At 32.5% G+C, this 24,129-nt stretch overlaps 1 protein-coding gene across 1 annotated transcript in view; it reads left to right on the top strand.

Moving 5' to 3' along the window:
* SP3 (Sp3 transcription factor) overlaps positions 1–22,509 on the top strand; it is a 47,101-nt gene extending 24,592 nt beyond the window's left edge. Inside the window, exons 5-7 of the mRNA XM_032479713.1 lie at positions 12,665–12,857; positions 18,134–18,330; positions 20,745–22,509. Coding sequence (XP_032335604.1) covers positions 12,665–12,857; positions 18,134–18,330; positions 20,745–21,061 — 707 coding nt within the window. The 3' untranslated portion in view covers positions 21,062–22,509. The remainder of the gene's footprint in view (positions 1–12,664; positions 12,858–18,133; positions 18,331–20,744) is intronic.
* The last annotated feature ends 1,620 nt before the right edge of the window (positions 22,510–24,129 follow it).

The following is a 24,129-nucleotide window of genomic DNA, read 5'->3' as shown; positions in this document are numbered from 1 at the left end:
GAATATCTTACCTAACAAGGCAAAAAGCCATATAAATGAGAATAGGTACAGCCTATCCATAAGGTAAGTTTAATAGCCCAGCATTTTCCAAAAAATGGCTTGTAAGATACTAATGAGTGTTATTAAATAGGTTATGAAAATTCTCATTAGCATGTTAAAGTCTGAGAAATCCTGTGGAAAATAAACCTGTTTAAGGAAAGGAAGCAGCATCCTTTTTCTTTTTCAGATTACACATCTCTGGAGATGAGTATTTCATTAGGTTAATTGTGAGGAACACTTCGGGAAATGCTGTAATAGCATAAATAGAAGGCTGCGATGTTCTTTTGGGACTAGAGACTCGTGGGACACGTTTGGTTAAGAATAGAGAGCTCTAAATAGTATTGGTGAGGATTTTAATGTTTTTTAACTTAAGCCCTGGAAGATTTTTGAACAAATGAATAACATGAATAAATCAACTCTTGGAAGATACACTTCAGGAATAGATTGGGATGGGAAGAACTGGCAATAAAGATGATAGGAAGCTATTTCAGTTACACATGGCTAAAGTAAGGAAGTAAAAATGCTAGACATTTCAAAAGATGAATCTATAGAATTTAGTGATAAGCTACCGAGAATAAAAGATGAGTCCTCTAAAAAGATCATATTGTTGTCAGAGTTGGGAAGGGAAATAAACTAGCAAGTGTGGTTTTTATGGTTATACTTAACTTTTTCTGTCTTTGTGTATCGTGTCTGTGAAGGGACGTAGATAACTTATTTTAGTAAATAGATCTCTGTGAAGAAGGGCCACATCTGGACCTGAAAAGGTTATTTCCACATTGTTCACAGATCCTGACCTTTAAGGAGCTTGACGCTGTAACTAGGTGGGATTTAGGGGTTATCTTCTGTATAGAGGAAACAGATGTATCCAGATGTGGGACAAAGAGTGTATTGAATATTTGACCAACATAGGGACTTGGGAGTCATGATTCTTCATAAGTAGACTACTTGTCTTCTAATCACATAATAGGATTGCCCTTTTATGTCATTTTTGATGTCAGGCATGTCCATGTGACTCACTATGGCCAATAAAATGTGAATGGAAGTTTAAGAGCAGGATGTGATTTATCACATTACCTTTTACCTTCCTTGGCAAGACAGTCTTGGAAGCATGTGTCAAGTGGAGTCCTGAGGGACCTGCCAGTCAGAATTGGACATGTAAAGTTAATGAGAAATAAACTGTTGTGTCAAGCCATTGAGATTTTGGGATTGTTTGTTATTGTAGCACCGCCTCACTAGTTCTGATCGATGTGTTAGGTTATAATTTTAGTCACAGTAGGTGCTCAGTAAATGTTTGAATTGAATACATTGAAATTTGAGGAAAGAAGAAAGTGTACAGATTCTACAACTGCAGAGATAACAGCTTTTAGGCTTATATTCCTTATAATAGACAAACCCACACATGGACTAATTACCTTTTATATATATAGGTAATAAGGCAAAGAGATTATGTAGAAGGCACAGGAAAAATTAGAAAACAGTGAAACTTGTAACATTTTAACTAGAAATAATTGTTCAAAGTTATATGTAGATGTGATTTACTGGATTATTTAAAACATTTTTTCCCATTTCTGGTGGTAGTAACTCAAATTAAGATTGTTGAATCCATAGAAAGGGTAGTGAATAATCCTTAGAAAAATAATGTGCATTTTAAACACAGGATTGAGGAAATCAAGGGAACCTTTCGTATAAAGATAATTTTTTAAATAAGGGGGCAAGGGAAAAACCCCAAACCATTATTTTTTCTAGTTCTAGTGTTTGTGGCAACAACATCAATTTTAGTTCAGTGCTGGAGTAGAATCTTTCCTCAAACGAAGCCTTAGGTAGAACCCCGGGGTACAAAACTGATGGTATATGATTGCTCTGATTCATATGAGAGCCTGAGACTCTGTATGTAGTCATCTTTTCTGCTGACACTGTCCTTTAAGGAGCTGCAGTTTGAAAATGCCTGGGTTGGAGCCATGTACAGTCACTGTGGCTGTCTTCATTTTTGGGGAGTTTGGGTTTCTTAGGCGAAGCCTTCGGTGCTTTCTTTAGGCCTCATTTATCCAATATTTATATATAGTTTTAACAATCCTGGCTGATTTCTAAATTTAAAACTGGCGTGGAAGATATACCTTGGAATGGACGATGGATGTAGTGGCCTGGGAGGTAAAGGATGATACCTGCAGAATTGGGAAGAAGGTAAAAAAGAAAAAACAAAAAAATGAAGTAGATAGAAGAAGTAAGAAACTGAAATTCTGTATGTTTTTAGTACAGTGTTCTAGGGGCTTATTTAATACCATAAATTATTTTTAATAATAAATTTGAGTCATTAGACTGAGCTTCCCACTAAAGAAAGCAGGGAAATGTATAATTAATTCTGAAGAGATTTCCATTCAAAATATGGTAACTTGTAGTTATCTGGTAAATTACCATCCTAAACAACTTATGCCCTGAAGGTTTTGAACTTTAGAAGTTTTTGGTGTATTTTTAAAGTGATATACAAATAATTAAACATTGAAATAGTAAATCATACTCTTTTCCAATGTTTAATTTTTTTTAAAGTTTTTAGAATTAAAACTTAGAAAAGAACACAGGTTATTTAAATTTGAGAAAAAGTTTATTATATGCCATTGCCATTGTATTTCAACAAATCGTAATAATATATAGTATCTAAACAACGTAACTGAAATATGTTCTGTCATAGCTATTTTTTTTTAAAGAGTATTTTAAGAGATGACTGCAAACCATCTAGTTTGGAAGAGAATTTTCTTGCAACATGAAATTAGAGTGGATTAGGAATAGAATTAATGTAGAGCTATGTTTTGCATTCTTGGTGAGTAACAAACATATGTGAACATGGGAGAAGATATGTTTACTGGATGGATGATAGGAAAACTGAGAATTGGATTGTGAGAGGTGAGCTTTTTAAAAAAAATCGTATATAACTTACTGCTGTTTTTATATATTTCCTCCCTTGGTCTTACTAAAGAAGACTTTAAAAAACAACAAACAACAACAGTGTCTTTTCTCCTGAATTGCTTAGACTAAGAAGGTGTTTTGCTTATTCCAATGAAGATTAGGTGATAGATAAAATGTAGGGAGCCAGTTTATATTATGGTCATGGTTTGTTTTGAATGAAGCTCAAAACTTATATCTTCCAGTTTAAATACTTAGTATTTTTCATAACATGTGAATTCAGATCATCTTTAGTTGTCTCTAAAAATTGAATGTACTTTTAGTGTGAATGTTTGGTCCTGTTAGGATTTGAATATGCTGAGAGTTGTGGCAGCTGCTTGTAACAAATCACTCATTGTTTCTTAGATGGCAGTCAGGGGTTATTGGGAACTATCTTTTCGGTATTATTTTAACTTGAGGGAGTGATAAAGGAAAACAATTGTTTCTTTTTAAAAAAATTTGAGAATAGCTTTAAAGTATTCTCTTTAAATCTGGAATTAGAGAGACAGTTAGTCTCAACAGTGTATGGGGGAAAGGATGAGCCTTAGCAAAGAGTACTGTCTACAGCAGTATCTTGATGTGTATCCTTCATAGTTACTTTGAACTTCTTATCTGTGACACTGAAGATTTTATCTGTAAGGCTCCTAAAATAAGTCGTCTAGGAGAGTGGGAAACAAGAAGGGAGATTTTCCTAGATTTTAAAAAATTATAGTAAAAATCACATAACATTAAATTTACCATTTTAACTGTTTAAGTATATAATAGTTCAGTAGTGTTAAATATATTCACACTGTTGTGCAACAGTCTCTAGAACTTTTCATCTGGCAAAACTGAAACTCTGTACCCATTCCCTCTCATTCCTCTCCCTAGCCCTTAGCAACCACCATTCTACTTTCTGTTTCTACGATTTGGTCTACTTTAGATAACTTCACATTAGTAGATTCATGTAGCATGTGTCCTTTTGTGATTGGCTTATTTCACTTGGCATAATGTTCTCAAGGCTCATCCATGTTGTAGCACATAACAAGATTTCCTGTTTTAAGGCTTCACAGTATTTCATTATATGAATATACAGCGTTTTCTTTATCATCCCCAGATTTTTAAAGTCCCATTAATTTGATTTGAACAAATTACAATTAAAGCCACATACTCATATGTAAGGAGATAGAACTGCTATTCCTGGGAACTAGCCCTGGGAGGGAACTGATCTTTAGCAATACTTGCGATATAGTTTTGCGTAATTCTTTGTTGTATGTCCTTTCTCCATCCATTTTTAACTGTGTGACTTCAGGCAAACTACTTAACCTTTTGTTTTCTCATGCAGAAAGCAGGGAAAAATACTACTAAAACCTTAGGGTAGAGGGAGTATGAAGTAAGTTAATGTAAAGTGTCTGCAGTAGTATCCGACAAATAGTAAATCTTGTGTGTTATCATCTGATAGAGTAAAACACTGTTGCCTTTAACAGTAACTTATCTAGTACTTCAGATTGAATAAAGTTAATATTTCACTATTTTTAGTGTATTAATTGCAAGTCATAGTCTTTCTCATATTTGTGATATATCTATAAAATAAGGTCTTCTATAAGGCATATTAGAAAATCAATCATTTCCAGTTACGTTTATATCTATGTGTGTATATCCTATAAAAGTTTGTATTATCTGGATTTACTAGGAAGAATAATAATTAAAGTATAATCTCCAATTGGGTAAAAAGCTTTGAAAATAATTTGGGAAACTTATAAAAAAAAATAGGGGATCAGATTTGAAAAAGATTAGTAGAGATGAGATTTAAGATTAAATTTACATGGAGTGGGAAGGGAGCAGTCATAGAAGAGTAATGATCCAAATCTAAGGAAATAGGGTTTATGGCAAAGAGATTGCTTCATGTTAAAGCAGAAATTACAGAGAGAGAGAGTGTTTACATTTGGTAAAGACAAAATTTTATTTTAAAATCTCCCCCTAAAGTGTTAACTTCTTTTGGTCAAATTAGCGAAGTTATACTTTTAGAAATCCATGCCTATAATTTAGAACTATCCCCTTGAAAGAAAAATTAGGAAAAAAAGAATTCTGGTAACTCTGAAATGTCCATAGGAATCTAAATAGTTATGAATGTGAAAATCTAATTAAATAATATATGAGATCTTGTAGGATTATCTTTTAATTCTGTTTAGGTGATTTTTATGGCAAGTGAAATTGATTAAAGGGAGAATGTAAATAAAATACACTTTTAGAATCAAATGAAGTAATTTCATCAGTAGTTAAAAACTGAAGGCAGAGAACATGAAAGCCTTTGATAAGAACAACGAAATCCTAATGATTTGCTATTGATAAAGGAGCATGTCTCATTTTATCAACAGTACTGTAATTTGTATTTATCTAGTGTTACTTAAATATGCATCTTTCAGACTTGATAAAGCAGTAAAGAATTTATCTTAAATATTCTCTTAGCTCTATTGACAAATAATTAGCAATTAGTCTTAGGAAGAAACATTAAGCATTTCCTTCTGGCGGTATTTTTAATAGAAATCTAGGCAGGCCCTGAGTTATTAATGCTTAACGCTTAATATTGATTATACAAATTGCCATTGATGCCTTCACTAATTCTGTGTGAGATTTTACATGTAATATGCCTGCTCACTCGTCCATTTTTTGCATGCTTTTAGCATGCTGCTGCATATTGCTGTTTATATATGCGTGAATGTGCTTGAATTAAATGAATTTGTATTTTCTGGTTTTAACTGAATAACCTTCAAAGTGGACAAGTGGCTTTAATATTCATGTAAAGAAACCATGGATTGAATAGAGAAGAAATGCAAGTATCACTGAAAATGGTAGACAGTTTCCATCTGTTATTGATACTGAATCTCACCTAAATTTTTTGTTGCAACGTATATGCTGTCTAATACTGAGCTATGGTGATTAACAGTACAATTTTTTCTTATATATCTATTTGTGTTTTATAATTAATAATCAATTAGAATAGTATTACATTTATATGCTTAATTAAGAAACATTCATGAGGTGCATGTTCACAGCTTACTAATAGTGTCAAGCAATCAGGAAGATTTGGAGAGCACTGGCTTCAACCTCTTTTAATCCACAGTAACAGCCAAACTCTTTGATGTTATCAGTGCTATTTAGTGGTGGCTATGGGAAATTGGATTCATCCTTACCCACCCTCACTACCACACTTCTGTACACCACTCTCTCCTTTTTTGGTACTTCTCTACTTAAAGTGTGCTAATAACATGTTAAGCTACAACTTACAATTTTGTGATTGTCCATTCACTATACAAGAAAATTAGTCTTTGTAACCATACTCTGTGTGTGTGTGTGTGTGTATTTTTTCATCATTTAAAGTTCTTCTTTTTCTTTAACTCTTCCCCAGGTGTGCAGGAAATTGGAAAAAAATTTTCATTTTTATATCCCTTTCAAAAACTTGTTTTATTGGGGTAAGCCTTGAAAACAATCATAATTATGGAACAAAGTTACTAACAATCATATACCAGCCAGATGAAAAGGAAATATAAACATTTTGAGATAGAGAATAGACATAATAAAAAACCAGTGCTGTTAGTTTTTAAAGTTCTTATATGTATATGGAAATGTCCTTGAGAATTTCTATTTACATTACTTACTTTTTTTTCTTGCATTTAAACTTGTTTTTCCTTATGTACCAAAAGTCAAGTTTGTATATTCACTTTTTATACTACTAGTGTATATTATATAGGTAGTGTAAACTAACCTTTATTTTCGGTAGCACTATTTCAGTTACTCTTACATGTTAAATCTACCCTCGTGGGCTAAGCTTAGGAACTTCAGTGCCATTTTTATAATGCTTGATTTCCTGGCAAAACTCTTGGAAGAAGTTGTATATACTTGTTTCCATTTCATCTGCTTTCCATTCTCTTCAATCTACTCTGGGCAGGGTTATATCCTTACTTCTCTATTGAAACAGCTCTTGTCAAGATCACCAATGATTACCACATTGTTACATCCAAAAGTCATTTCTCAATAGTCATTTTACTTGACTAACATTGACTAACAAGTATTTGACATCTATGATTATGTTCTTGAAATGATTTCTTCACTTGGCTTCTGGACAGTTTCCTCCTGTCCCACTGGCTTTTTTTTTTAATCTCCTCTGCTTGTTAACTTTAAAATGCCCCAGGAATCCCCAGGATTTCTTCCTATATAAACTTAATTCCAGGTGACTCTCAGTAACCAACTATATATGTTGACAATGCCCAAATTTGTATCTGTAGGCCATATTTCTGTCTGAACTCCAGATCTGTTAACTGCTTGGTCAACATTATCATTTGGATATTTCATAGGTACCTCAAAACTTTCATATCCAAAAATGGACCCCTGACTGGCACCCTCTTCATAATCTTTTCTACCTCCAGTCTACTCTGTTTTGGTTAATGGCAACTCCTTCTTCTAGTTGCTCAGGAGTGAAACCTTGGAATTGTCTTTAACCCCTTGTTCTTATACCTCACATGAAACCCTGTTACCAAATCTGTTAGCAAATGTCTTTAACTCTACCTACAAAATATTTCCTGACTCTGACCATTTCTTACCGCTTCTTCATTAACAGCTAGTTTTAGACTATCATCACCCCTCTACTCTCAGTGGCCCTCACTAAATAAACTGTAAACCTCTAATGGCCTGCAAGGTAATACACAATGTATAACATCAAATATGATCTTATCCCACCTTTGCATTTTTATCTCTGCTATCTTACCACTTAACTACTTTCCTCTGCATTCATTTCACTCCAGTCACACAGGCCTCCTTGCATTTCTCTGAAAACGTTAAGCATACATCATCTTGCCTTTCCTTCTGCCTGGAATACTTCTTGCTCTTTTGCCTCTTTCAGCATTAAATGTCACTGTATTGGCAAAGCTTTTTCTGACCACTCTAAAACAGCTAGTACTCCTCTCCTTTCTCTCCTGTCTGTCCTTACACTACTTTTTCCCATAACAGTTAACCACAACCTAAAATACCATGTACAGTTGACCTTTGAACATGAGTTTGAGCTGCTCAGATCCATTTACACACAGAGTTTTTAGTAGTAAGTACAACAGTACTACACCATTTGTGGTTGGTTGAATCTACAGATGTATATGACTGTGCAGAGGGACAGCACCCCTAACTTCTGCATTGTTCGGGGGTTAGTACTTACATGTTTATTTGTTCTGTCATCTCCCACGAAAAAGGAAACTCAATAAAGGCATGAGCTTAACTCTTGTTAACTTTTATCCTTAGAACCTAGAACAGTGACTGGCATATTGTAGTCACTCACATATTTATTTAACATATTCTAAACTTCAAATTATGGACTTAATTTTTAGAGCACAGTCATCTTAAGGTTTTTACGTTTATGTTTTTGTTTTTTAATTCTGATGATGCGAGAAGGAACTACTTGATTGTTTAGGAACTAGAGATGAAACCACAACAAACGTTGATTGACTGTCTTTAACAGATTTCCTAAGTAATCTCCTATAGATTACTTTAAATTTTTTATTTAGAATAATCTTTATATTGAATTGTAATATACACTCAGAAAAATGTGCAAAGTATATGTGTGGAACTTGATGAATTTTTATAAAATGAACACATAGGAAAAATTATCACCTGGATCAAGAAATAAGATATTGCCAGCAACTCAGCCAATCTCCCTATACCCAGTCATTCCCCCCGTAAAGGTAGGCAGTCACTATATAGTAGTGTTGTTTTGAGCTTTATTTAAACGGAGTATCTATTTATATATATAGATAAAGATAAATACGTATGAGAGAAAGTGTGTGTCTTGTTTAAAATTATGTCTGTGATTTCCTGTTGCATATAAGTTGTTAATTTCATTGTTTTAACATGTTCCATTGTATGAATGAATATATCATGATCTATTTTCCGTTCCAACACTAATGGATATATGAGTTGTTTCCAGTTTAGAATGAATTTCTGTACTTCTGGTGTCATGTGTGTATGCATTTCTGTTGGAGTGAAGTTGCTTGGGTTATAGAGTATACGTAAGTTCAGCTTTAAAAGATACTGTCAAAAGAGCTTCCAAAGTTGTTATACCGATGTACACACCCACCAGCAGCATGGGAGTTTCAGTTGCTCTACTACTTTTTAAATAATTGTTTAAAAAATTTTAGCCATCTTGGTGTGCAGTATATTTATTTCACTGATGTTAATTTTAATTCTGATATCTAATAATATTGAATACCTTTTCATACTTTTGTGGTCCATTTTGATGGCATTCCTTCTTTTCCTGAGCTTGATCAACAGTAGATTTCTAAATAACTAGGTACCATGTAGAGCACTAATAAAGTATGGGGAAAAATACTTGTCTATTAACTACACTGAGATATTGAGGAAGATATAAATTTGACTGCCTAGTACTGAAGACTTCTTTTTAAGGTGTCTGTTAAACTGATACGCCAGTTTTAAAGGGGAATTATTTGAGATTTACTAGATTAGTTAAATTTATGATTGATTCTAAGATATCTCAGATGTGTATGAGCAAGTAAAATGCTTAAAAATCGGGTGTAACACTTGTTGGGCAATTGATTTATTGTCTTAAGTGAGCACTTTGTGGTCTTGTCCATATGAACTGACTCTTAATCTTTAAAAAATCTTCTCTTTATATATTGTTTGCATAATACATACAGATAAAAGGAGCATAGGAAAGTAGAGGACAAAGTTTTTCCAGGTAGATTATTACCTCTATTAGAAGTTCCTCCGTAAGAGGGAAGGGTTTGTTCATTTAGTTGGATTGTAATTTCTGAGCACTTTTGAGTGAAGTATTCATTATCTAAAGGGATATTATGAACCAATAAGTAGAATTAATTCTACCATAAGCATGTATAGAGAAGATGACATTTGAACTATAAGTAGAGGTTAGATGAAAAAGGAAAGAGCTAGAAACCAGGCTAGGCAAGAGGCACATGTGAGGGTGTGGCATTAAGAAAGGATATGTGTTCTGAAAATGAGAACTTCAGTATTTTAACACTGAAGTTGGAAGAGCAGGTTGGGGCCAGATTGAGAAGGTTCTTGAATACTGACTTAATGAGTTAGGACTTAATATTGTAGAAAACAGAGGATTAGTACAGGTAATGAATCAGGAAAGTGATGCCATCAGATTTTTGTTTAGGAGGAAAATTCTGGGAGCTGTATAGAAGTTGGATTGGCAAAAAAGAAATGAGAGGCAGGGAATGGACTGACAGGACTCACCTGAAGTTGATAGTTTGAACAGTTAGATGGCTTGTAATTATTAACTAAGAGGGGTGCAAGGAGAGGGTTTGGTGAGTGGACAAGATGTGTTCAATTTGGACATGGTAAGTTCTTCATACCTATGTTATATTCAGATTCAATAAGGAGAACTTTGTTATAGGTATCTATGCCCATGACACACTATAAACATATTTTGTAGGTTCCAGAGAGAATTAGCAATATGAGCAAGAACACCCTGTAATAGTATCTTTGTCCCCTCAGTCAGATTGCATTTCATTCTTGCTCTCTCTCATCAGTTGCTTTTTTTTTGTTCTCTGTGTTGTCTTTAAATTTTTCTTCTGTCTCTCTAGACTCCTTTATTTTTGCTATTAGTATTCTGTCCTCCTTTTTTCTTGCTGTCTTGTCACAAATAATGTAAGATGAGCAGCTTTAAAAACATCTGATAAAATTCTTCATTTTATGGACTTAAAATTTATCCAACTTAGGATATGTAATATCCATATGCTGTGTCTTTTATTTAACTTATAAAAAAACTAGTACTATGCAGTATTTGTGCAAGTGATTAAATGTTTTATCACAGTGATGCAGGTGGACACCTTATTGTAAAGGAACAGAGGTCAATACTCATTTTTGTTGAGTTTCTGGGTGAATTTTATACATATCTAGTCTTTTATCCTGAAATTTCACTGAGGAAATAAAAACCAATTTCCCCTTAATTTCCAGCTATCAAATTCTCTCTGCATCTGGGGTCTAGCACAGTTCATGGCACATGGTAGCTAATTATTTATTGAATGAACAAATGTGCCTTATGTCTTCTTCCCTCATGTAGTAGAGGAAGAAGTAGCTGTGCTCCATCAGCTCAACTCCCTCCCCCAGACTGTCTTCTTTGATCCCCTTTAGCCTCTTCTGCCATGTTTGTCTCCCTCTTAAGCCAGACATTTTGAAAAACTTACCTATACTTGTTATTAAACACTTTTTCACTTCTTGCTCATTTTCTTAGTTTCTTTCTTGATTTTTGGCAGTATTTGATATTGACCACTTCCTTCTTCTTTCTTTAATGTAGCACATTTTCCTGGGTACTCCTTTCCTTTGCACATTCTTCATCTTCTTTTTTCCTTAAATGTTTGTGTTCCTCATAGGCCACTGTTTCTTCTAATTCTACACATAGCCCTTGAATGATCTAACCTGTTCTTTGGATGGACTCCCAACTGTATATAAGTCCAGCTTTTTTACTGGTTTGTCTCACAAACAGTTTAGATTCCATGATCTTCAACCTTGAATTTATTAACTGTCCTTCTTTACCTCCCTCTGGACCTTCTCCAGTATTTCCTATCTCAGTGAATGGCACCACCATCTGCCCTGTTGCCCAGGCAAGAGTCTCCTCTCTTCCCATTTCCCTCCTTGATTCTTAGTTGTAGTTATTCTGATAAACTAGTTTTAAACTGAGACATTTTTCTTGATTGTACGTTCTAGTTTTCATTGTATAAATTCAAGAGTTATTAGGGCACATTTGATTTTTTTTCGGCTATTTTTGCTCCAATTGTTAGACTGATAGATCTAAAATAATAAATTTCCATTGAGATTTTTAGTTTACATGAATCAAAATAAAAATTTGCAGGAATTTGTTTTACCAAAGATGGTTATATTCAGTGTTCTAAATTCTTTTTTTTTTTTTTTTAAGAATTAGTTTTCTGAGATGAAAAACCTCAGTTTCACATAGAAAATGATTTTATATCATTAGCAATACAAAGAAAGATATTTGGCTATGCTGAGAAAATGATATAATTTCCTGCCATATCCACTCTTCCTCTTACCATTGCATGCTCATTTTGTTTCCCAGCCTGGTTTATAATAAAACTCCTTGAAAATAGAAACTCTCTTACACTTTTTCACCTTCTTGCACAGTGATACTGTGGTGTGGCCATTATAGATATTTTAGTAACTAATGACTTTAAAGCTTAGGTTTGTGAGTAATAATTTCACAGTACCTACAGAGAGGCTTGATTGCATTCCCATAGTACCTACATTTTGTGTTCCCATAGTAACTACAGATAGGCATAATTGATAGGCTGTAAAAGAGAGGTTTACGGCATTAGAATTTGTTCCAATTGAGTTGACCGTTGGATTCACTGACTATTTGAACAATTATAATTGAAGTTTCAGATTGTTTTATGACTCAGCTTGCTCAAAAAAAATTGTTTTTCTTAATGAATCTTAAAAAGCAAGCTCTCATGCTGGCTTTACTTGCTTTTTGGCTTAATCTCTTATATTTAGAATAAAATATATTGTTTTGAAAGAATAAGCCACAACAAGGAGCAGTGTTTATGCTCCACAAATGGATGATTTTTGACTTTTATCTAGTATTCTTTTTACCTTAGAGAGGCTCAGATCTATGCTATCTTTTTGGGCCAATGGGCTGCTTCTCATCTGTATTTGTTTTTTTCTTTAGATATTAGGATCAAGGAAGAAGAACCTGATCCTGAAGAGTGGCAGCTCAGTGGTGATTCTACATTGAATACCAATGATCTAACACATTTAAGAGTACAGGTGGTAGATGAAGAAGGGGACCAACAACATCAAGAAGGAAAAAGACTTCGGAGGGTAGCTTGCACCTGTCCCAACTGTAAAGAAGGTGGTGGGAGGTATGCACACATGAAACATACTCTTTTTCTTTCTTTTTTTTTTTTAAAGACTTAATATCATCAGCCTTATTTTTGAAATACTGCATGCCCTGTCACTAAATTATGGAAATTATTCATTACATGATCATTTTGTGTGTTTGTCTGTATGAGTGTGGCAGAAAAAATTAGAACAAAATATGTGAAGTCAAATTTTCAGATCTAAATGCCTTTTTTAAACTAAAATTACTTAGTTTACTTTCTTTAAAAAAAGTACAGCAAGATACCATTTAACAGGTCTATCAAAAATTAGTCTGTTTGCAAAGTAGCAATGGAATTAGCCTAAATACAGATTTAAAAGTTGATTCTTAGCTTGAGAATAGCAGTTATATAATATAGAAATAAGAAGTTCAGAAATAGTTGATAATGATAAAGCATAAATATTTTCCATTTTCAACAGAAATGAGTAATAAGCCTTGATGGAATTTTTTAAAAGTGGAACTGTAATATTTCAGTTCATTGTTTTTTTAAAATAAACATAAATAAAGACTTAACATGACAGGAGTAAAACCCAGAACAGATCAGTAATTATATTAAATGTGGTTGGATTAAGCTTAATAAGAGACTGAAACTCAGATCATATTTAAGAAAACATAAAATCCAGCCTTTTTGATTATAGGAACATCTCAAATTGTCACAGGAATGTTGAAAATAAAGTGATGGAAAAGATTTATTAGGCAAATGTTAACAAAAAGAAAACTTGGGTAGCAGTGTTAATATCAAGCATGGTAAGATTAAGGTGAAAATATCAAATGAATAGATAGGGATATATTTCTTAATAATACAAGAAGATTTAATAGCCATGATACCTTTTTCACAGTTTTGAAATATATAGGGCAAAAACTGATAGAATTCTAAATACATACTAATCATATCCTCCAGTTACAGTGAAAGGGCTTAACATACCTCTCTCAGAAATGAACTCTTTAAATAGACTGAAAAAAACTCCACAACTGTTAATACAGTTAATGAGCATGAACTAATAGAGCCTGTCTCCCTTTGAGTTGGTTTGTACATTGGCCAGCTCATTCACAATAATAGTAATGACTAATAACTGTTAACCCTGAGAGCGTTCTGTGTTCGAGATGGTCTTATAAGTGAGGCATGGAGAGGCTGAATGACTCTTAAGAGCATACAGAAGTGGGATTTGGACCCATTTTCTTACTCCAGGGCCTTAACGACTACACATACTGCCTCCCAAGTGGATTTGCTTCTGCATCTGATCCTTAGGCATTTGTATTACTACCAGTAATTATTCAGTTGTCTGAAATTTTATTCTTTGAAATGTTTTGGTCAATTTAAATAAATTAGTGTGGAATTCTGGTTAGGCAATAACTTTTCTGAAATTTACCATCATTTTTAGAGGAACTTTCAAGATAAATTGTTCATGGAAGTCAAATCTAATTGAGAGTCAAGGCCTTGCCTATGTTTTGCTTATTCTTTTTAAATTGAAAACCTTCTTAATTTATGTTTATTAAACTAATGCATGCTTATAAGAATTTAGAAATATAGAAGAGTATTAAAAGAATACCAAACTCCTACCCCACTTCAAGATGACTACTGTAGCATTTTTGTATATATCCTTCCAGAGTTTAAATATGTTTTAAAGTAGAATGTCTTGTTCTCACTGTTTTACATGTCTGTTCTTTTGAAAATTTTTGTGATCATATTTCCATGTCTATATAGAGTCTGCATCAATTTTTTAATGACTTGTAATAGTATTCAGTTGTATAGCTGTATAGAGTTTAACATCGTTTTTGGGAGTTTAATGTTGTTCTAATCCTTACACATCTTTGCACATCTGTCTGATTATTTCATCAGTATAGGTTGGCAAAGGTGGAATTGTTGAATCAAAGGGAATTTAGAAAGGTTGTATCAACTTATACTCCACTAGTGGTACATGAGAGTATCTGCTTTCCCACACCCTTGTCAACAATGGATTTTATCATTTTTAAATATATTTATCACTTTTAAGTCTGACTGATGAAAAGTAACACCTCACTATTTTATTTAGTATATTTTTGTTACTTTGTGAGATTGAACATTTTTGATGTTATTTTACCATTTCACAATTTCTTTTGTGAATTGTTTGTCTTTTGTGTATCTGTTAATTTGTGTGTTTACCTGTCACATGTGCAGATATTTTTTCCAAGTTTTACATTGCCTTTCAACGTTGTCAGTGGTTTGCAGAATGCATTTACACAAGTAAAGAGAGTTCTACCACTTAAAGTTTGCAAACTTTTTTTAAGCACAAAATTTTTAGTTCAATCTTTATATGAGATGCCTTGTTATCATGCTATTAATCTCCCTTATCCTGAGGATTATAAAAGTACTCATTTTTGTTCCTTTTTGTAACTTATTCTAAGCAGTCAAAATTGAAGTTCTTAAGAAAACTATATTGTCTCTTAGAGCTCATTTGAACAAAATCCAGCTAAAATATATAAGATAGGCACAACTGTATCATTGACAGTTGCTGCATCTAATTAATAAAAGCATAGCATAGTAAATCCTGTTGTGCGAAGTGAGGTAGGTAGCACTTTAAACATTTTAGAATATTGGCCTTTTTTTCCTCAGCAGTACTCTCTTAAAAAAAAAAAAAGACTATGTGTAAGATGGTATCTTAAGAGAATTAAATTTTATTTGTTTACCTTTTTGAGCAAGATGTAAAATATAATTAAATATTTTAAAATTGTATTTATTTGGGCATTTAGCCAATATTTATTAAGCAGAACCAGCTGTCAGAAACTTTTTACACTAGTGGAAGAGACAAATAATTTTATAAAGTAAAATAAATTCTAAAGGCATTGTTGTTATATAGGTTTTGTGTGGATCTCAATCCATTTTTTAAAAATTATTTTGCAAAATCTGTTTTCTTCCCTGTCAGCATTTCAGTTTGTGCTCTGTTTCTCCTGTCCCAAGCAAAAGACTCAATTTACTTAACTTTTCTTAACCCCTCTACTCAAAATTTAGTTTTATTTATCGTGTTACTCTATCTTTGCATTAAAATTTTGGGAGCAAGTTTAAGCAGTCAAGAATAGAAACTTAAAATAGCTTTTTTAGGTCATGTAATGGGTATTAGGGGGTATAACTGGATAAATCAAGAGGAAAACTGATGGTAAATCTTTTATTACTTGATGTTTGTTGAGAAATTCACTTCAGTTCTCTTCCTTCACATCACATGTCATATATCCATATCTAGATTTTACCTTGAGTGAAATTTTTTTAATAGAAACTTTGACCTAGGTATTGGGCTTTTCCTTATATATTTTCATGTGCCCCGTCTCCATTTTTTTCTTTTTTAGATGCCTGTCCCATTTTCAAACAATGAATATGTCTTGTTTCCTTATAATTCAATTGATGAAAACATCTTTCTCTGGATTCTTGGTTCTTTGAGAACTCATATTTGTTGCTGTAATTTGTTACAATCTTGTGGCTTGTACTCTCAAACTAAATTTTGCTAAGTTAGTAAAATAGCACTTTTGAGTTTATAAAAGCACATTGACTGACCTGAGTGGTAGGCATAGAAGAGAGGCAATAAGTTATGTATAGAGTGAACTGAATTGGGTTCTCTGTGAAATTGCTATGGTGAACATAATATGTAAAATCGGTTTGTACACCAATAGCCACAAACATTGCTCTTTTTCTTAGGACTATTTAAGAATAAAACAAATTTAAAAAGCTAAATTAAATGGATATAATACTGGCTTGGTTAAGACTTTGGCATTGCAGGTGAGCCAGAAAAACCTGTTTCACTCAACTCAGCTCTTCAAAGAGAGTTGTAGAAATTGGGGGTGGACTGGAGCAGGAGCTAGAATTGTGTTAGATTATGACATCCTTGCCCTTGAGACAACAGCATGACTCCTCCTTGTCTTTACTTATGCTATTCCTCTGCCTGGAATGCCTTCCCTCCTTTCTATCTAAATCCTACCCACCTCCTCCACGAAGCCTTCTCTAACTACTGGAGCCCACATTGATGTCTCCCTGTTCAGAACACCTATGGCATCTAACAGCCAGCACGGCACCGTTTAGCACTGTTTGTCCTATGGCAATTTCACATGCTACTGAGTGTGAGTACATTAAAATATAAATGTGGGGAAATATGCATTTTTCCAGTAAAATTTGAGAAGCGATAGGTATGTTATATACAGGAGGATTTGCAGGCTTATGGAAGGTTTACAGGCTAAATTTAGACTGAAATTGTGGGAGGAGGGGAAGTTGGGGGGTCTTAAATGTACTTTTTTTTTTTATCTCAGAGAAACTGCAAAGTTTTTATAATTGATTTTGACAGTTGATGAGTCTGAAATGTCATGTTTTCTTATAAACGCATTGTTTTTATTCAGTAAACTAGCCTAATTTTTTTTTAGGTTAAGTAATAACATTTTCTGTAGTGTTTAATACAATTTGAATATCAGTTCAGGAATCAAAAAAGTTTTCTTCTTGCTTAGGCTAAGATACCTGTGTTCACTCATCTAAGCACATAGTTTCTAAACCCTGCTCTTGGTATCAAATACTGAAATGTAACAGATGTCAAATTTTGCAATGTGGAGAAACTGTATTATCTCTCTGATTTATAATTTTGAATATCTTTGCATGGTTAATATGAAGGGAATTTTAACTATAAAGATAATTTTAATTTATATTTATTTCATATAGTGCTAGAAATCTAAGATGATAGTTTTGTCTAGATTTTTTTTCTCTGTTTTTCTCTTAAGTCAGTGTATATTCAGGGTGTGGACATAAAAATATGTGAATAAATATGCTTAAATCATGTTAATTTAAAGTCTGATCAAGGTGCCTTAATTGTACCTGTGAATAGTTGCACATTTATTATTGGTTTATTTACTTTTGAAATTAGCTGACATCATGACTTTGAATAGACCATTTAGTTTCTTGTACAACTAACTTAATTGGATTGGACCTATGCATAGAATTTGTGAATGGTTCTGACAGAATAAAAAATAGCTGTATTATACATATTTTATGTATGAAATGTCCTTTTAAATTATGTATTTCTTGAGCATATTTACATTTGGACAGCAGTCACATTAATTCTGGAGTAAAATTAATATGTAAAACTTAAAAATTTTTTAATTTAAATTGCTTTTAAATGGTCTTGGTTTCTGATTGACCTCATGGTGATAGTGTCTTCTATTTGAAATTCAACATGGGGCATATATGAGTGGTAATGTCCATTTGAATATTTTCATATAAGTATATATTATTCTGTGTGTGTTTTTTAGAGGTACCAATCTTGGGAAAAAGAAGCAACACATTTGTCATATACCAGGATGTGGTAAAGTCTATGGGAAGACCTCACATCTGAGAGCCCATCTGCGTTGGCATTCTGGGGAGCGCCCTTTTATTTGTAACTGGATGTTCTGTGGTAAAAGATTTACTCGAAGTGATGAATTACAGAGGCACAGAAGAACACATACAGGTTACTAATATTTACTTTTAACAGACAAAAATGAATTATAGGACTACATATTACCTTAAAAAAATTTTTTAGCACAGCTTACTGAACTGAATTTTTAAAATATGACCAATTATATCAAATTTCTATCTTCAGTAATGCCAATTTAAAAGCACTAATTACAGACAAGCCAGTGTGGCTTATAAAATAATGTTTTATTTTATGTAGATTTCAGTTATCTCTTTTTTTTTTCAGTTAGCTTTTTTGTTTTGTTTCCACATTATTGAATGTCTTAAGCCACATTTATGTTATCATTATTAATTTTAACTTTTTAAAATTAGTTGCCTGCTTTTACTCTTGATCTTAATTTTCTTCCTCCTCCTCAATACTATAATAAAGAATAATTCCTTTTCCTCTGATAAATTCAGGCATTTCACCTTTTATCTTGTTTTAATATCTGTGAGGTAAGCAAAAGACATTTCATAGAGGAATGGCCAAGGCAATATTGATGTCAAGACTTTCATTAAATTATTTTTACATAGTGTTGTGTGATTGTTGTATGAAATGGACCTAGGAATGACCCAAATTGAATCCTAACTAAATATAACTTATACAGATAGTTTTATCCTACTACCATGTAATGACCAAGGTATTCATCAGTCTGTGCTCTCAATACCGAAGAACTGAAAAATAGTGCATTTACAGTGTCTAGAGAGCTTAAAAGAAGGAACTATGGTGAAACGGATAGTGTGGATTTTGAAGTCTCCTAGATCTAAATGCATACAATAACCTACGAAGTCTGTAGTAGTACACATAATATATGCTCTACTTGTTTTAATTTCTGTCTCATCAAATAAGTAGACAAATAAGCTTTGAACTGTTTGAAACTAATAATATAAGAAAGTAGATAAAATATGCTCAGAGGCAGAGATTATTATTACTAGGGTAGTAAGGCATTGTTGGGCAGTAGGCAGGGATAGGCCTTAAGATAACTCTGTAGAAGAATTTTCCTCAGTGGAATTTGAGCAGCAGGATATAAAGAGAAATAATGTAAAACAGAAGAAAGCTCTATGATCAAATAAGTGTAGGAAATACTGTTAAAGACGGTTGCTACAAGTACCTTCAAGGAGCGCCTCTTAGGGCCTTAAACTGAACATTAATGAGCACTGTACATCTCCAAGTGGGGGAGGTAATGTGTGTAGCATTCCCCAACTTTTCATCGTGCCATTTGCCGTGAGCATCTCTCAGGACTAATGTTCCTCAAGCAACTGGGACATAACCTTCCCAGAGGAATAGAATAGTGTGTGAACAGAGAAAGAGGGAAACTTTGTCATGCCTGAAGATGAGATTTTATTTAACACATTTCTGTTACATAGGATTGAGCCACATTATAGAGGTCTTTGGAAGTTAGGTAGTGGAGAGTCTCAACTATTTAGTTATCTGCAAGTTACTCTTGCATTTCCGTACCACTTGATACAAAGGTGAAGTTTTGTGCTGTGATAGAATTTCACGTTTAAGAAAGATTTGTCTTGGCATTGATTGGTTGGATTGGAGAGGAAACAGCTAGGGTGTCATTGCAGTATAGTTTCAGGCATGAGGTCTGATGAGGACCTACTAAGAGGAGAGTTGCTAGAACAAGAGATAGGTAAGACATTGTGAAGAAAGTAAAGAAAATGTTAGATTTGTTTGCTGATTGACTTCTCTGGATTGCTTTTAAGTTGGCTTTTTGCCTTATCTGTCTTTCAGAAATTCTCTTACATAGTAGGTCTTCAGCATAATAGAAGTTCAGTCTGTCTTTTGTGTTTTAAAAAAAGTTTTATTCATGCTGGGAAATAATTTTAGGCATCAGAGTCTTATTAACTTTGACATCATGATATATTAGGGTTGCTCTTCATTATTCCAGCTGAAATCAAGTCGGCTAGCTATCTCTATTCTTGGGATTACTCAGCCTTTATTGGACTTCAGGGTTGTGTCTTTGCTTTAATTGAAAAGTACTCTGTGTAGTGACCTGAATTCACATTTAAAAGTTAAAGGTTAAGTATCAGGGATCTGACATGTTAATAATATCTTAAATATAGCTTAAAACAGTATTTTTCTTTGAAGAAGTACATTACAGATGGTCATTTTTAAGCTGGCATTTTGTAACAGATATTTCAACAAACTATTAACATAGTTGAGGTATTAAATTGGTATCTGAATATCAGTGTATAATTTAATAAGGTTGAAGATAGCTTTTCATCCAAAAATAAAGATGACAGATTTATTTTGAAAAATATTCTATGAGAAAAATCTTGCAGGGACAGCCCATGAAACTAATATAGTCCTAAATGAACTCTGCTCCCTGTCCCTGTCACTGTTGGCTCATTTTCTTTCTAAGAAAATGATCAGTGTATTAATGCTGAATTTAAAAAACTTAAGTAACTTAATTTTTTTAACAGGTGAGAAGAAATTTGTTTGTCCAGAATGTTCAAAACGCTTTATGAGAAGTGATCACCTTGCCAAACATATTAAAACACATCAGAATAAAAAAGGCATTCACTCTAGCAGTACAGTGCTGGCATCTGTGGAAGCTGCACGCGATGATACTTTGATTACTGCAGGAGGAACAACACTTATCCTTGCAAATATTCAACAAGGTTCTGTTTCAGGGATAGGAACTGTTAATACTTCCACCACCAGCAATCAAGATATCCTTACCAACACTGAAATACCTTTACAGCTTGTCACAGTTTCTGGAAATGAGACAATGGAGTAAATATTACACAAATACTTATTCATTGTGGTTATTTTTATACAGTAGTGAGAAGAATATTGTTCCTAAGTTCTTAGATATCTTTTTATTGATGTGCAAAAATTTTTGGATTGACAGTAACTTGGTTATACATGACACTGAAATGCCTTACTTTGTATGATATTCCATAGTATATTAAAAATGGTAAAATTGCATGGGTTTTTGTAGGTACTTTTGGAATCTAGAAGAAATGAAATTTTACCAAGTTATATAAAGAGAAAATTGAATTTAACAATGCGAATGGTAGTCTAACCAAATGCATCAATCCTGTGTGGTTTAGTGTAAAAATGAGAACATGTTGGTATTTATCTATTGTAAGATAAAAAAAAGTTGGTGGGTGAAAGAAATCATGTTATGATAAAAAAAATTTTTGTAATTTTCTTGATGACTGGAATTTTTATTATGCATAACTGACAAATCAAGTTTCCAAGCAAATGTTACATAGTGTAGGCTTTACTTAGCTTATCAATTTGTCATTTTGAAGCTAATTATTTTAATTAGGTTAACTATGTACAATATTTTAAGCATTACTCTTGTAAGATTTTGAAAACTACATTTTAACATGGAACTCTAGGAATAGTCACCTTTTAAATCCTGTTGAAAAGCCATGTTTAAGATTTAATTTGCCAAAATAATGTCTTGTTAATATTCTTTCAATAACGAAGTTGGGCAATATAACCAATGTTTAAAAAGTTTAAAATGTATAGGTTGAGGCATTTGGGTGGTAAGAAAACGTTATAGTGAATTATCCCTTTTCTTGAACATTGGAGGACCAAAAAAATACGGTGTATTGCGTCTTAGCAGTGATTTTTTTTTTTTAATCCAATCTTGTTTCCAAAAACCATATGTCTGCCAGGGCCTTAAAAGCCATCATGTAAATTACCAGTAAAGTATAACATATGCAAACATAACAAAATCACTTCCATAGTGACGATACTCCAACCATATGGATATTAGTCATAGAAAACTAGAGGTTTTATGATATTTTTTAAGTCTTTTTTTTTTTTTTTTTGGTCTAGGTAGTCAGTCTGCACTTAAATATCAACCATTTTCCTTTTTTGCTTTTTCCCTTAAAATTTATATGTTAAAATTTATATGTATCCAGTACATTTAATTGAGAAATGTATGTTTTTTATTATGCTGTATTTTCTTTTTATTTTTTAATTATTGTTTATATTTTCAATTATTAAAAAATGTACAAAATAAAGTTTCATTGCTGGTCTTGTAAGAGCTATACAATTTTCCTAAATGTATACCTATAACTGCAGCAGTTCACCTATTTCAAAAATTTGGAATTCTGTTCATTTGTTATTCTTAAGACCACCTCAAATTTAAAGGCTACCTTATTGTACGTTTAAAAGTGTATTATAACAGTGTGGTAGTTAATAAAACACTATTTTTTTTTCTTTTGAGTTTGTTGTATTCCTATGCATTTAAAATAATTGCAGTGGTATGGGGTAAGAAAATCTGTATGGTTTATTTTTCTTAGCATTTTATTTGCAGATTCTTTATTTCAGACACTGAAATTATTGTAAACAGGTATATTTACTTAAAAAGTAGAGGCTTTAGCAGATTACAATTTTTTCACCTAAGAATAAGCTTATTAAATAGAAGTTTTGAAAATCTTTTAGCCCATGTTGATTCATAAGAATCTTATCAATGCCATTTTGCAAACCTTGTTTTTTGTTTGTTTCCCCTTTAAAGCAATGCAGAATATTTTGATTTATAAAGAATTTGAGTTTACATGAAGATTCTTGAATACAATAGCAAAAGAGAAACTTTGGTAACCATGGCAAGAGTTATTTGAAAAGACTGTTTTTGAATTTATGTATATCTAAGCATAAAGGCAGGGTAGGAGGGAAGGAAAAATTACCAGGATATTAATATGAATATTTTAGATATTTAAAATAAAAAATCCAATTACTTTATACATGTATACAGTGGGGTTAAAGGTTTCCATTGTTTATTTTCCAGTCCCAATCTGACACTGTCAATAATATATTTGAATGCATAGGACAACTCTAGCTAAATACACATAAACACAAAATTTTTCTAAACTTAAGCTTGTGATGTGAAATAGGAAGTATTTGGAATTATAGAAATTAATCAGTGGAATGTACATTTAAAGTGACAAGGTTAGAATTTGAACCTTCAAATTCCTTGAAATACTTTTTAGAATTTTAAAAATTATTTAGGATGTTGAAGAGGATAATATGAAGAGGTTGATCACTTGAGCAAAATACCCATTAAGTGAGAAGATTAAGAAACTTTATAGAGTGTGATAGTAGGGATGTCCTTAACACTGAAAATTTGCAGTAAATTTATAGAGCATTTTTGACCCATGAGTTTTCAAGACAGTTTTATCAGTTCTTAGAACATGAATGCAATGAAGAAAGCAAGTAGTCTTAAAAATTGTTTAAGTTTTCAGATTTTTTTTGAGTGCCCACCTGGAACATACCAGTGACTTTTGGATCTTTACCCAACAAAGAAATGAAAGTTAGTATTCAACATCAACCTAGGTGATTTTAAATATTTTTTTTTTTGTATTTTAAAAATGTTGAATATACTCTGGAAACAATATATGAAGAATTACCTTGAGGAAATTTTTTTCTATTTATAAAATCTGTTAGTATTGTATATGGGTATAATATTTCTTTGTGTAAATATACTCTAATAGGTGTTTTTGGCAATTGCTTTATTTTTGTAAAGGCTAGTGTTAGTGCATATTCAGTATATTTACATACAAATAATTCCTGTTAGCATACTCATCTAGTGGATTAGGTATCTGTACTCTATACCTCAGTTTAAAGAAAATGTCACTTAAGAAAATTCTATTTTCTATAGATTGAAACTTAATGACTTTGAGAAGTAATTAACTTAAAAATCACATAAAGCTTTAAAGGAGTAGACGTGTTGCAAAAAGTCAGTTGCCCTGTAACTTCGGGCACAATAGTGAAGATCCTCTAAGTTATTTCAGAATAGTGAAAATGCTCAAATAGTAAAAAATACATGTACATATAAGTTGAAGGCAT

This window comes from Camelus ferus, chromosome 5 (genome assembly GCF_009834535.1).
Source record: "Camelus ferus isolate YT-003-E chromosome 5, BCGSAC_Cfer_1.0, whole genome shotgun sequence".
Classification (NCBI taxonomy): Eukaryota; Metazoa; Chordata; class Mammalia; order Artiodactyla; family Camelidae; genus Camelus; species Camelus ferus.
This window is presented reverse-complemented; position numbering and strand designations above follow the sequence as displayed.